Raw genomic sequence first — 14,298 nt, forward strand, 5'->3', positions numbered from 1 at the left:
AATGAAGGTGGACATGTTGAAGAGCTAGCTACTCTCTCTAAATATAATGTTTATTTTGTTGTAGCACATCTGGAAAATGAGAATGGATACGTACTTTATGGGTACCTTGTATAATCTATCTGAAACCTTCCAGTGTCTCCAGGCTTCTTCCACGTACACAACCTTCTTCCATGATCCTTAAACCAAGTGTTGGCTATAACTACGTTACGCTCCATGCAGAATTCTACCAAGCGGTTTTCTCTATCATTCCGTGTTCACCTACTACTTTTCCTTTTCTTCCTACTGCTGAATTCCAGTCCCCCTTGACTATTAAATTTTCGTCTCCCTTAACTATCTGAATAATTTCTTTTATCGCATCATACATTTCTTCAATCTCTTCATCATCTACTTTAAGTGTCTCATTTCCTAATGTAATTCAATCTCTATTACTGTGGTAGTCGTGGATTTTGTGTCTAACTTGGCTACAAAAATGCATTCACTATGCTGTTCGTAGTAGCTTACCCGTGCTCCTGTTTTTTATTCATTATTAAACCTACTCCTGCATTACCCCTATTTGATTTTGTATTTATAACCCTGTATTACCTGACCAGAAATCTTGTTCCTTATCTCACCGAACTTCACTAATTGCCACTATATTTAACTTTAAGCTATCCATTTCAGTTTAAAATTTTCTAAACTACATGCCCGATTAAGGCATCTGACATTCCACACTCCGATCCGTACATGCTAGTTTTCTATCCACTGATAATGACGTCCCCCTGAGTAGCCCCCGCACAGAGATCCGAATGGGGGACTATTTTACCTCCGAAATATTTTACCCAAGACTGCGCCATCATCAATTAACGAAGCATGCCCTCAGGAAAAATCACATCTGTAGTTTCCCCTTGCTTTCAGCCGTTTGCAGTACCAGCATAGCAAGACCGTTTCGGTTAATGTTACAAGGCCAGATCAGCCAATCACCCAAACTGTTGCCCCTGCAACTATTACTGAAAAGCTGCTGCTCTCTTCAGGAGCCAAACGTTTGTCTGGCCTCTCAACAGATACCCCTCCGTTGTGGATGTACCTACGTACGGCTATTTGTATCGCTGAGGCACGCAAGCCTCCCCACCAATGGCAAGGCCCATGGTTCATGGGGGGCACATAGTGAGACATACTTCTAAATTCTTACATACGTTCTCTAGCCATTCCTGGTTAGCCGTTTTGCACTTCCTATCAATCTCATTTTTTAGACGCTTGTATTCGCTTTCATTTGCTACATTTTTATATTTTCGCCTTTCATCAAATTAATTCAAAGTCTCTTGTGTTATAACAGGGTTTCTACACGTGTCTTTTTGCCAGTTCGATCCTCAGCTGCTTTCACTACTTCAGCTCTAAAAGCGACCCATTCATCTTCTACTGTGTTCCTTTCCCCCGTTCTAGTCAATCATTGCCTAATGCTCTCTCTGAAACTGTCAACAACCTCTGGTTCATTCAACTTAATTAGGTCCCATCTCCTGAATTTCCTACGATTTTGCAAATTCTTCAATTCATAACCAACAAATTGTCGTCAGAGTTCACATCTGCCCCTGGAAATTTCTTACCAGTTAAATTCTGGTTCCGAAATCTCTGTCTACCATTTATAGTGAGTCTGAAACATTGCGGTGTTTCCAGGTCTTTTTCACGTATACAGCTTCTTTCATGCTTCTGGAACCAAGTGTTAGCGATGATTAAACTATGCTCTGTGCAAAATTCTACCAAGTGACTCCCTCTTTCTTTCCTTTCCACCATAACTACTATTTTTCCTTCTGTTCTTTTTCCTACTACCGAATTCTAGTCTCCCATGACAAATTTTCGTCTCCGTTACCTATCTGAATAATTTCTTTTATCTCATCACGTATTTCTTCAGTCTCATCATCTGAGGAGCTATTTGGTATATGAACTTGTACTACTGGACGATGCTGCGGTGCCTATGTAGTTCAGAATTTACAATGTAATGTTCCTTCGGAGATGCATGCATGCCCGAACGAACAGGCATTGCGTTGACTGCAGCCGTTACGAAATACATTAAATGGTTCAAATGGCTCTCAGCAATATGGGACTTAACATCTGGGGTCATCAGTCCCCTAGAACTTAGAACTACTTAAACCTAACTAACCTAAGGACATCAGACACATCCATGCCCGAGGCAGGATTCGAACCTGCGACCGTAGCGGTCGCGCGGTTCGAGACTGAAGCGGCTGGAACCGCTCGGCCACCAGAGGCCGGTTGAAATACATTAAATGTATTCGCAGTTGCGAATATGGATGACCATCAACTGTGTAATGAAATTTGTGCTGGACCACGACTCGAACCCGGATTTCCCGCTCATAGCGAGCGGTCGCCTTCCCATTTCGCTATCCGAACACGACTCACGTCCAGACCCAATCTTCCATGTGTCGTCAACCATGTGACTACAACCAGCACTCGTACATTTCATGTGTTTCATAATGTCTGCAGTCGCGACAAAAATGTCATTAACAACACCACATTCAGTTTGAACGAAGTCGCGTAATCGGGTTATGAAAAGCTGTATGCTCCTTCTGCCGCACAGCAGAAAGAGTTGGCACGAATGTAGCCACTATACTTGATTGCTGGCAGCGGTAGTCACGTGAACGTACGGTCGTAAGAAGACCAAGCTTCAAATGGCTACATAGCACTACCGAGAGGGAAGACCGTCGAATGCGGCATGTGGCTCTGGCGCATCGTACTGCATCTGCAGCAGCAATCCGAGCAGCAGTTGGCACCACAGTGACGCAACGAAAACAAGTCGGTTACGTCAAGGGCAGCTCCGAGCCAGCTGAGGGCCTGCAACTAACAGGTCTGCGTGCTAGACACACTGGACCTACACCTGAAGTTACGGTCTGAGTCCGCAGCTCGTGGTCGTGCGGTAGCGTTCTCGCTTCCCGCGCCCGGGTTCCCGGGTTCGATTCCCGGCGGGGACAGGGATTTTCTCTGCCTCGTGATGACTGGGTGTTGTGTGATGTCCTTAGGTTAGTTAGATTTAAGAAGTTCTAGGGGACTGATGACCATCGATGTTAAGTCCCATAGTGCTCAGAGCCATTTGAACCATTTTTTACGGTCTGAGGTGCGGTTTTCGTATGACCGTAGGACCACACTCCTGGTTATCTCAAGCAACCTGACTGCAGATTTGTACGTCAGTCTGGTGATTCGACCTCTTGTGCTGCCATTCGTGAACAGCATTCCAATGGGTGTTTTCCAACAGGATAACACTTGTGCACATACCGCTGTTATAACGCAACATGCTCTACGGGAAGTCGACATGTTGTCTGGGTCTGCTGGATCACCACATGTCTCCAATCGAGTACGTATGGGACATCTTCGGACGACAACTCCGGTGTCATTCACAAACAGATTTAAACGTCCCTGTATTGATTGACGAAGAGCAGCAGGCATGCAACTCCATCCCACAAACTGACGTTCACATTTTCTTGTTTGCACTCAGGATTCTGGCGGTTACACCGGTTATTAACGTACCAGCATTTTTCATTTGCAATGCCTTATCTCGCGCTGCCCACTTAAATATCTTACCTAGACAAATGTATTCCCAAAATTTAATTACTCTACATTAATTATTGTTTGGTGTTCAATGTTTTTCGACAGTACATGTGGAATTTTTCTTCAACATTGTTGACTAACAGAGCAAACATTACTGTAATAAGAATAACAATGGTTCAAATGGCTCTGAGCGCTATGGGACTTAAGTTCTGAGGTCATCAGTCCCCTAGAACTTAGAACTACTTAAACCTAACTAACCTAAGGACATCACACACATCCATGCCCGAGGCATGATTCGAACCTGCGACCGCAGCACTCCCGCGGTTCCGGACTGAAGCGCCTAGAACCACACGGCCACCGCGGCCGGCGTAATAAGAATAAGTTCGTAATAATGTTTCGATGGTGAATGCGTGAACTGGCCGTACCTTGGGCAATGAGGGAACTAGTGACGGTCACGAAGACGAGTGTGAAGACGACTGTGCGTCCATGGTGAGGCCGCTTCATCAGAGACGTCTTGAGCGCGTCGATCACCAGCTGTGGGCGGAAGATTCCCTTGCAGCACCCGCAGCTCTCCTGAACACACGAGAGACATTGACGTCAATTTCTGTAAAAATTATGGATCTTTTACGGTGCGAGTAAAGTGTTCAGTTCGGTCGGCCGCAAGGCCAGCAACTCACGTCTTGAGGCGGCGTGTAGGGGGCAGTGGCCTCCGGCAGCAGGAAGATGGAGTAGAGCAGGCACAGCAGCATGAGGCCGGCGGCCAGCGCGAACACCCCGTAGTAGTTGAGGCCCACGAACAGCGGCGTGGACAGTCCCGACGCCAGCATCTGGGCCGAGTACATCGAGACGTCCAGTATGCCCAGTCTGCAAGCAGAGAGTTCTGGGAGTCAGGAGAGATCCTTTCATCAGACGCGAACAGCTCCATGCTGCAAATGCTCATTTGTTCTCCCATTACATTTACACTACTGGCCATTAAAACTGCTACACCACGAAGATGACGTGCTACACACGCGAAATTTCACCGACAGGAAGAAGATGCTGTGATATGCAAATGATTAGCTTTTCAGGGCATTCACACGAGGTTGGTGCCGGTGGCGACACCTACAACGTGTTGTCATGAGGAAAGTTTCCAATCGATTTCTCATACACAAACAGCAGTTGACTTTCGTTGCCTGGTGAAACGTTGTTGTGATATCTCGTGTAAGGAGGACAAATGCGTACCATCATGTTTCCGACTTTGATAAAGGTCGGATTGTAGCCTATCGCGATCGCTGTTTATCATATCGCGAAATTGGTGCTCGCGTTGGTCGAGATCCAATGACTGTTAGCAGAATATGGAATCGGTGGTTTCAGGAGGGTACTACGGAACGCCGTGCTGAATGCCAACGGCCTCGTATCACTAGCAGTCGAGACAACAGGCATCTTATCCGCATGGCTGTAACGGATTGTGCAGCCACGTCTCGATCCCTAAGTCAACAGATGGGGACGTTTGCAAGACAACAACCATCTGCACGAACAGTTCGACGACGTTTGCAGCAGCTTGGAGACCATGGCTCATCACAATACGCCAGTCACTACTCTTGATGAACTGTGGTATCATGCTGAAGCTACATGACCAGTTGTACCTGTACACGCCATGCAAGCTCTGTTTGACTCAATGACCAGTCGTATCAAGGCCGTTATTGGGGCCAGACGTGGTTGTTTTGGGTACTGGTTTCACAGGATCTATTCACCCAAATTGCGTGAAAATGTAATCCTATGTCAGTTCTAGTATAATATATTTGTCCAATGAATACCCATTTATCATCTGCATTTCTTCTTGGTGTAGCAATTTTAATGGCCAGTAGTGTATATCAGAATTTCGTCTGTGTCACCGCTATGTAGAAAGTTAACCTGGTTATACGACATGCCGCTGGCTTTACGAACAAGTGTACATGCCTACCCTAAGATATCTTTCTCATGTCCCACTACATTGATGAACATCTGATGATGATTGTGTCATTATTATAACAATGACACAGAAAATGGTTCAGTTTAATCATGCGACACTAGTTCCATTGCGTACTGATCTCAGATAAATGATTTATGAATCAGTGGTCTTCCATCGATTTTACTAAATCCAAAGACTACAGCTGACTGTGGGCCAACAATGTCAGCAGCATCAGAAATTTTTGTTAACAGTCTGAGCAACAATGATCGATTTTATTGCACAGTATCTATTTTCGAAATGGACAAATGATTGCCTGGTCATCCAATCCCAGCTGCAGGTTGCCTATCTAACGACTTCCTGGGGAACAGAAATTTCATTTTCAGTATTTCTTGCAATTATTGGCCGAATTTAAAAATTTAAAATGCTGTTGTAATGTAACATTAAAAGGTATAATCTTACGTTAAAGGTTTAATATAGCATTATTGTTACGCGCTGTGTATATGTTTTGAGGCAGTGTAACTAAAGGCATGCAATTTCCCGACTATATTCACTCAGTATTTCAGAATGATAACATTTTGCGAATTCTAACAAACTATACACATCATTTTCGACCTTTACCAACTTTTTCTCGCTGACTGTGCTCCCTGCCGCCGTTGGATAAGTTACATAGTTTAATTCTTAATTTCTTTGCGTGTTTTTGGGTACTTGCATTGTTTAATTCATAAATTTCGGCCGTATTATAGTATTGGAGAGTTGCAGCATCGCGCTTTAGTGTTTACTTCGTAGATTCTTACTTAAATTGCGTATGAGTTTCGTATAGGAGGTGTAATTTCGAGTTTTAGTTACTGTAATCGTAAATTCAGGCAGACTGTAGCGCAGTCGTTAGGCATTTGTACAGGTTAGTTAATACATTCTTTGCATGTTTCCCTTGCGTTATCTAGGCACGGACTCGTGTTCAGTAACTGTTGTTCAACATCGATTAGAATGGACAGAGACTGTGATTGCTGTGATCGGATGAGGGTTGAGTTGGCATCCCTTCGCTCACAGCTGCAAGCGGCGCTGACTTCGGTCGCGCAGCTTGAGGCTGTTGCCAATGGGCACCACTGTGGGGAGCCGGACTTGGGTACCACGGGGATGTCAACCTCGTCCCGTCTGTCCCCAGATCGGTCTGCCGCTGTGGTTGCCCCGATTGCTGCCCGCAATGGGGCTGAGCCCTCGCCTGTGGTTGATTGGGAGGTCGTTCCAAGGCGTGTCAGGCAGCGAAAGACGTCCCCGGAGGCTGATCAGAAAGTCTCCCCAGTGCGTCTGACAAACAGGTTTCAGACACTGTCTCTGGCTGAGCCAGATGCAGCTGCCTGCCCTGTTTCAGAGGATGATTCTCAGCCTTCAAGGTCCGGGCAATCACAGAGGGTGGGCTTATTGGTAGTTGGGAGCTCCAATGTTAGGCGCGTAATGGGGCTCCTCAGGGGCATGGCGGCTAAGGAGGGGAAGAACTCCAGTGTACACTCCGTGTGCATTCCGGGTGGAGTCATTCCTGATGTGGAAAGGGTCCTTCCGGATGCCATGAAGAGCACAGGGTGCAGCCAGCTGCAGGTGGTGGCACATGTCGGCACTAATGACGTGTGTCGCTTTGGATCTGAGGAAATTCTCTCTGGATTCCAGCGGCTATCTGATTTGGTGAAGGCTGCCGGTCTTGCTTACGAGATGAAGGCAGAGCTCACCATCTGCAGCATCGTTGACAGAACCGACTGCGGACCTTTGGTGCAGAGCCGGGTGGAGGGTCTGAATCAGAGGCTCAGACGGTTTTGCGACCGTGTTGGCTGCAGATTCCTTGAATTGCGCCATAGGGTTGTGGGGTTTCGGGTTCCGCTGAATAGGTCAGGAGTTCACTACACTCAGCTGGCGGCTACACGGGTAGCGGAGGCTGTGTGGCGTGGACTGGGCGGTTTTTTAGGTTAGAAGTCCTCGGGAAAGTACGTGGTGGGCTGCAATCTCAAAGGGTGCATGGCAAATAGAGGACATGCTTGGATCAAGGAACAGTCGGAATTGTAGTTGTAAATTGTTGTAGTTGTACTGGGAAAGTCCCTGAGCTTCAAGCGCTAATAGAAAGCACAGAAGCTGAAATCGTTATAGGTACAGAAAGATGGCTTAATCCTGAAATAAGTTCTGCAGAAATTTTTACGAAGTCTCAGACAGTGTTCAGGAAAGATAGATTAGGCAGAATTGGTGGTGGAGTGTTTGTGTCTGTCAGTAGTGGTTTATCTTGTAGTGAAGTCGAAGTAGATACTCCGTGCGAATTGGTATGGGTAGAGGTTATACTTAACAGCCGAAATAAGTTAATAATTGGCTCCTTCTACCGACCCCCAGACTCCGATGATATAGTTGCTGAACAGTTCAGAGAAAATTTGAGTCTCGTAACAAATAAATACCCCACTCATACGGTTATAGTTGGTGGGGACTTCAACCTTCCCTCGATATGTTGGCAAAAATACTTGTTCAAAACCGGTGGTAGGCAGAAAACATCTTCCGAGATTGTCCTAAATGCTTTCTCCGAAAATTAATTCGAGCAGTTAGTCCACGAACCCACGCGAATTGTAAATGGTTGCGAAAACACACTTGACCTCTTAGCCACAAACAATCCAGAGCTGATAGAGAGCATCATGACTGATACAGGGATTAGTGATCACAAGGTCGTTGTAGCTAGGCTCAATACCGTTTCTTCCAAATCCATCAGAAACAAACGCAAAATAATTTTATTTAAAAAAGCGGATGAAGTGTCACTAGAAGCCTTCCTAAGAGACACTCTCCATTCCTTCCGAACTGACTATGCAAATGTAGACGAGATGTGGCTCAAATTCAAAGATATAGTAGCAACAGCAATTGAGAGATTCATACCTCATAAATTGGTAAGAGATGGAACTGAACCCCCGTGGTACACAAAACAGGTCCGAACTTTGTTGCAGAGGCAACGGAAAAAGCATGCGAAGTTCAGAAGAACGCGAAATCCCGAAGATTGGTTAAAATTTACAGACGCGCGAAATTTGGCACGGACTTCAATGCGAGATGCCTTTAATAGGTTCCACAATGAAACATTGTCTCGAAATTTGGTAGAAAATCCGAAGAAATTCTGGTCGTATGTAAAGTACACAAGCGGCAAGACGCAGTCAATACCTTCGCTGCGCAGTGCCGATGGTACTGTTACCGACGACTGTGCCGCTAAAGCGGAGTTATTGAACGCAGTTTTCCGAAATTCCTTCACCAGGGAAGACGAATGGAATATTCCAGAATTTGAAACACGAACAGCTGCTAGCATGAGTTTCTTAGAAGTAGATACCTTAGGGGTTGCGAAGCAACTCAAATCGCTTCAGGTCCAGATTGTATACCGATTAGGTTCCTTTCAGATTACACTGATACAATAGCACCCTACTTAGCACTCATATACAACCGCTCGCTCACCGATAGATCTGTACCTACAGACTGGAAAATTGCGCAGGTCGCACCAGTGTTTAAGAAGGGTAGTATGAGTAATCCATCTAACTACAGACCTATATCATTGACGTCGGTTTGCAGTAGGGTTTTGGAGCACATACTGTATTCAAACATTATGAATCACCTCGAAGGGAACGATCTATTGATACGTAATCAGCATGGTTTCAGAAAACATCGTACTTATGCAACGCAGCTAGCTCTTTATTCGCACGAAGTAATGGCCGCTATCGACAGGGGATCTCAAGTTGATTCCGTATTTCTAGATTTCCGGAAAGCTTTTGACACCGTTCCTCACAAGCGACTTCTAATCAAGCTGCGGGCCTATGGGGTATCGTCTCAGTTGTGCGACTGGATTCGAGATTTCCTGTCAGGAAGGTCGCAGTTCGTAGTAATAGACGGCAAATCATCGAGTAAAACTGAAGTGATATCAGGTGTTCCCCAGGGAAGCATACAGGGACCTCTGCTGTTCCTGATCTATATAAATGACCTGGGTGACAATCTGAGCAGTTCTCTTAGGTTGTTCGCAGATGATGCTGTAATTTACCGTCTAGTAAGGTCATCCGAAGACCAGTATCAGTTGCAAAGCGATTTAGAAAAGATTGCTGTAAGGTGTGGCAGGTGGCAGTAGACGCTAAATAACGAAAAGTGTGAGGTGATCCACATGAGTTCCAAAAGAAATCCGTTGGAATTCGATTACTCGATAAATAGTACAATTCTCAAGGCTGTCAATTCAACTAAGTACCTGGGTGTTAAAATTACGAACAACTTTAGTTGGAAAGACCACATAGATAATATTGTGGGGAACGCGAGCCAAAGGTTGCGTTTCATTGGCAGGACACTTAGAAGATGCAACAAGTCCACTAAAGAGACAGCTTACACTACACTCGTTCGTCCTCTGTTAGAATATTGCTGCGCGGTGTGGGATCCTTACCAGGTGGGATTGACGGAAGACATCGAAAGGGTGCAAAAAAGGGCGGCTCGTTTTGTATTATCACGTAGTAGGGGAGAGAGTGTGGCAGATATGATACGCGAATTGGGATGGAAGTCATTACAGCAAAGACTTTTTCGTCGCGGCGAGATCTATTTACGAAATTTCAGTCACCAACTTTCTCTTTCGAATGCGAAAATATTTTGTTGAGCCCAACCTACATAGGTCGGAATGATCATCTAAATAAAATAAGAGAAATCAGAGCTCGAACAGAAAGGTTTAGGCGTTCGTTTTTCCCGCGCGCTGTTCGGGAGTGGAATGGTAGAGAGATAGTATGATTGTGGTTCGATGAACCCTCTGCCAAGCACTTAAATGTGAATTGCAGAGTAGTCATGTAGATGTAGATGTAGATGTAGACATTCCCACAAAAGCCGGCCTGCGTGGCCGTGCGGTTCTAGGCGCTTCAGTCTGGAACCGCGTGACCGCTACATTCGCAGGTTCGAATCCTGGCGCGGTCATGGATGTGTGTGCTGTCCTTAGGTTAGTTAGGTTTAAGTAGTTCTAAGTTCTAGGGGACTGATGACCACAGATGTTAAGTCCCATAGTGCTCAAAGCCATTTGAACAATCCCCACAAAATAACGAAAGAAAAGATGTCTATCGCTCCCTGTATTTTTGCTGTTCATGCAGAAAACTTCTGCATTTATGCATCTTTACTGCTATCGTTATTCGGAACAGATTATGTAGACAGTACTGACAAATATCTCTGAACGCGGCTGCAAAATTATATCATTCTACGACGGATAGTTCAGGAGATACGATGTCATAAGCATTGACATATGCCGAAAACTGCAATGTCTTCAATCATAAATATTTTACATACTTAAGGTCAAATATTCAAAACATTAACTCATTTTAAACTAATCAGACCGTCTGAAATTGTTTTATATTTAGAAGTTCGTGTCTTTAAGTATCCATGAGTGCCGATTTACTGTTTTATGTTACAAGGTGATACTCTTATTGAATACGGGGATGCGGGATTAGCCGAGCGGTCTAGGGCACTGCAGTCATGAACTGTGTGGCTGATCCCGGCGGAGGTTCGAGTCCTCCCTCGGGCATGGGTGTGTGTTTGTCCTTAGGATAATTTAGGTTAAGTAGTGTGTAAGCTTAGTGACTGATGACCTTAGCAATTAAGTCCCATAAGATTTCACACGCATTTGAACATTTGAATGCGGGGACATTGACATAAAGAAAAAGAAACCTTGAACTGAAGTTGCACATGCTTCATTAACAGCCTCATGCAGAAGAGTATGTTATGTATTAAACCTCGAGTATCTACCTGAGCTCCTTCTGCCCCACAGGGCTGACGTCGGCGATGTAGACAGTGGCAACAGCCATGAGCATCAACAGGCCGCCGCTCAAGGTGGCCCCTATGGACGGCATCAGCAACCACTCCGGCGCTAGGCCTGGAATCGCAGACAGCACGGAGAACACGCCGTACGTGATGGCGTTCCCTGCAAGAGAGGGGGCGATTTTGAGACTGACACCCACTAGCAGAACGTTTTTCAGAGACAGACCAATCACGATAGATCTTATTTTACAAGTGTGTACAACTCGCGCTAATTCTGGAGCAAGGCAGCTTTGAAATCTAGATGAATAGTCAAAGACATCTGCTCTGCACATACCGGCAAAGGACCAGATGAAGATGGGCCGCCGTCCAAACTTGTCGCTCCAGCTGACAACGAAGAGCGACACAATGGCGGGCACGGTGGCCTCGATGATGCTTCTCCAGGAGTTGAGTGTGCTGGAGTAGGTGCGGTCCTCGTTGGTGCACACGTTGGGGTCACTTGAGCCACACACGCGCTCCAGGAAGAGCCCGTTAACCACCGAGTGCGTCAGCTGGTAGGAGAACATGAACAGCAGTACCAGCGGCTCCACCGTTGGCCGGATGCGCCACCACTTCACTGCAACATGACGCACTCTTTCACTTCCTAGGTCACTGCTTAACTGCTTCCAGTGAGCTTTTTACCTACTGCTAGGAGCTACCCTAGCAGGAAGCGCTTTTATGACAAGTAGGAATGCAAAATACGCTAAAATTGGCCGAAGAAATGCCATAACTGTTGTCTACATAAAGCGATAATGAGGTCACAATCCAAAATGGCCGTACCCCACGACTCTTTATCTATCAAATGACAAGCCGCACTCCCCTGATCTATGACATTCATATTCCAAGAACCCACAGCTCATTTATAGAAATGGAGGTGGCCATTAAATCGAATCATTCAGTCACATCCCCGTACTTACAGGGCATTAATATGAATCTGCCAAACACAGTGTTCTCCAGACGAGCCAACTAGATGTGTCCAAACCTATCCAAACAATATGAACCTTTTGAGCAATCCTGAAAGTATTTATCCAAAACAATTGCATAAAGAATGTAATTCGTAGTATTCCACCTGCAGCAAAACACACACACAGAGACACACACACGCACACGACAAGGTGGCGAGTGTGCCTAAAACATAACTGTGAACCCCCAAATTAAGTGCCCCAGTGTTATTTTCTGCCTATCCATATTTGGCTAAAGAATAACATGCTGAACAGGCAGTTGACATTTCACGTTACGCCTAAATGAAGTTATGTAGCAGAACTAAGCTGACCAAGATTATATCAACAGGGAACACATGTAAGCTAAACCACTGTGCTAAGCAGGCAAGCACGCAAACAAATTACAGTCTCAAAGTAAATACTTACACATTTAAACTGTTCTATGATGTTTGTCCAGTGTTACAATGGTATCTCCACATCTAAAAAACATTAAGGTTGTTGGCATCTCAACCTGCAGATATGTCATTATCTGTGGTTCCAAGAACGAGGTGACATCACCTAGCGTTTTTTCTAGTTTTTTAGCAATGCTTCATCTTAGAAGCACCGTAATAAGGGGGTGGGTCAAAGATAATACATCATGTTGTATGTTTTAGCCAAATATTGCTTTTTATTTGCTTTTGAACTAGACCTACCAGAGGTTATCTACAAAACATACGTTTGAGGGGAATGCTGCTATATTAACCAACGTAAACTATGGTGCTAAGATTTGCTAAAACGTTTAAGACCGTATTTCCTATAATCAGCTACTAAATAATACCAAAGTATTCTAGCCAGGGCAGACGCCTTGATTAAGCGAAGTGCTTTTCAACACAAACCGTACGGCGTTGTTCCTGGAAGTCCGCTTAAGAGTTAGTTTGATTAACATTGCCCCATAGGCCTATTGTTTTAGTAGTGAATCCTTCGTGAGCCGTGGTCAAGTTGCCTGTTCACGTGCACTTAGGGGCGCTATGAGTTCGGCAATGAAGTCCGTCAGTCTCGGCGAGTCGGTCAGTTGGTCGGACGGGTCAGTGTGCGGCAGTTAGTATCTGTCTGTCGTCCGGAGTGCTAGTATGTGTTAGGCCGCCAGTTTGCTCGAGTTTGTTCAGGCACTGGTCATTGGCGGTTGGATCGATCGGTTGGTCGGTCGCGCACTGGGACACAAGATGACTTGTCCGCCTTGAGCGTCGGCGCATGTGAGGTCGCCACGTGAATCCACTGGGCCGCGCCGTGTAGCGAGGGTAGTGGCTTCGCGGCCGACCCTAGAGCAACAGGAGTCAACCCAGGACATCGGTTTGGTCGGTGCGAGCTGCGACGCCGTGAGGCGGGAGATCGGCGCGCCTTCCTGCGTCCGTTGAAGCTGCTGGCAACGGACGGTTCGGGAAAGCGTTTTGGGGGTGCTGCGCCAGGTCTTCGCCAGACATCGCAGTTTATTAGAAGTTAAGTGATTCGTGATATGTTGTTCCATTTACTTGTTAAATTTTATTTGTTTTCTTGGTCAGTCTCTCGTCCCCAGCTTGCTCGTCTGTCTCCCGTCCGCATTTGTCAGGCAGTTAGTGTCTGTCTTGTTGAGTGGTACTTAAGTAAATAAATTAGTGAGATCAAAGTGAACTAGAAATTAGAATATAAATGAAAAACTTGGTTTAGTTTAGAGAGTTACATACTGGCACACAGCGGGCACAACAGCAGAGCAGAAGAGACAATGACCGTGAAATCAGCAAGTTCCACATAAGCGGGCGCTGTCGATTCAGCCGTCAGGGCATCGCCCGACCGGCTCACGTGTTTCTCAGTTGTCGCATGTGAGCAAAGGCCCTCGCCTACATCCCAAGAGCCAATGACCGACGTGAAGAAGATTCTTCGAGAAGCTTTTCAACGTGACAGAAGAGGCAATGACCGGCTCACGTGTTTCTCAGTTGTCACATGTGAGCAAAGGCCCTCGCCTACATTCCAAGAGCCAACGACCGACGTTAAGAAGATTCTTCGAGAAACTTTTCAACGTGACAGAAGAGGCAATGACCGTAAAGTCGTTCACTTCCAGTAAATTGAAGTGAATAA

The 14,298-nt window shown here is 45.7% G+C and overlaps 1 protein-coding gene across 1 annotated transcript in view; it reads right to left on the reverse strand.

Moving 5' to 3' along the window:
- Positions 1 to 14,298, reverse strand: part of LOC126250984 (tetracycline resistance protein, class A-like) — a 40,870-nt gene that overhangs the window by 21,464 nt on the left and 5,108 nt on the right. The window contains exons 2-5 of the mRNA XM_049951602.1: positions 11,565 to 11,843; positions 11,219 to 11,393; positions 4,212 to 4,398; positions 3,960 to 4,107 (exon numbers count right to left, since the gene is read on the reverse strand). Of these exons, the coding sequence (XP_049807559.1) occupies positions 3,960 to 4,107; positions 4,212 to 4,398; positions 11,219 to 11,393; positions 11,565 to 11,843 (789 nt within the window). The remainder of the gene's footprint in view (positions 1 to 3,959; positions 4,108 to 4,211; positions 4,399 to 11,218; positions 11,394 to 11,564; positions 11,844 to 14,298) is intronic.

This window comes from Schistocerca nitens, chromosome 1 (assembly GCF_023898315.1).
Source record: "Schistocerca nitens isolate TAMUIC-IGC-003100 chromosome 1, iqSchNite1.1, whole genome shotgun sequence".
In the NCBI taxonomy this organism is placed as follows: Eukaryota; Metazoa; Arthropoda; class Insecta; order Orthoptera; family Acrididae; genus Schistocerca; species Schistocerca nitens.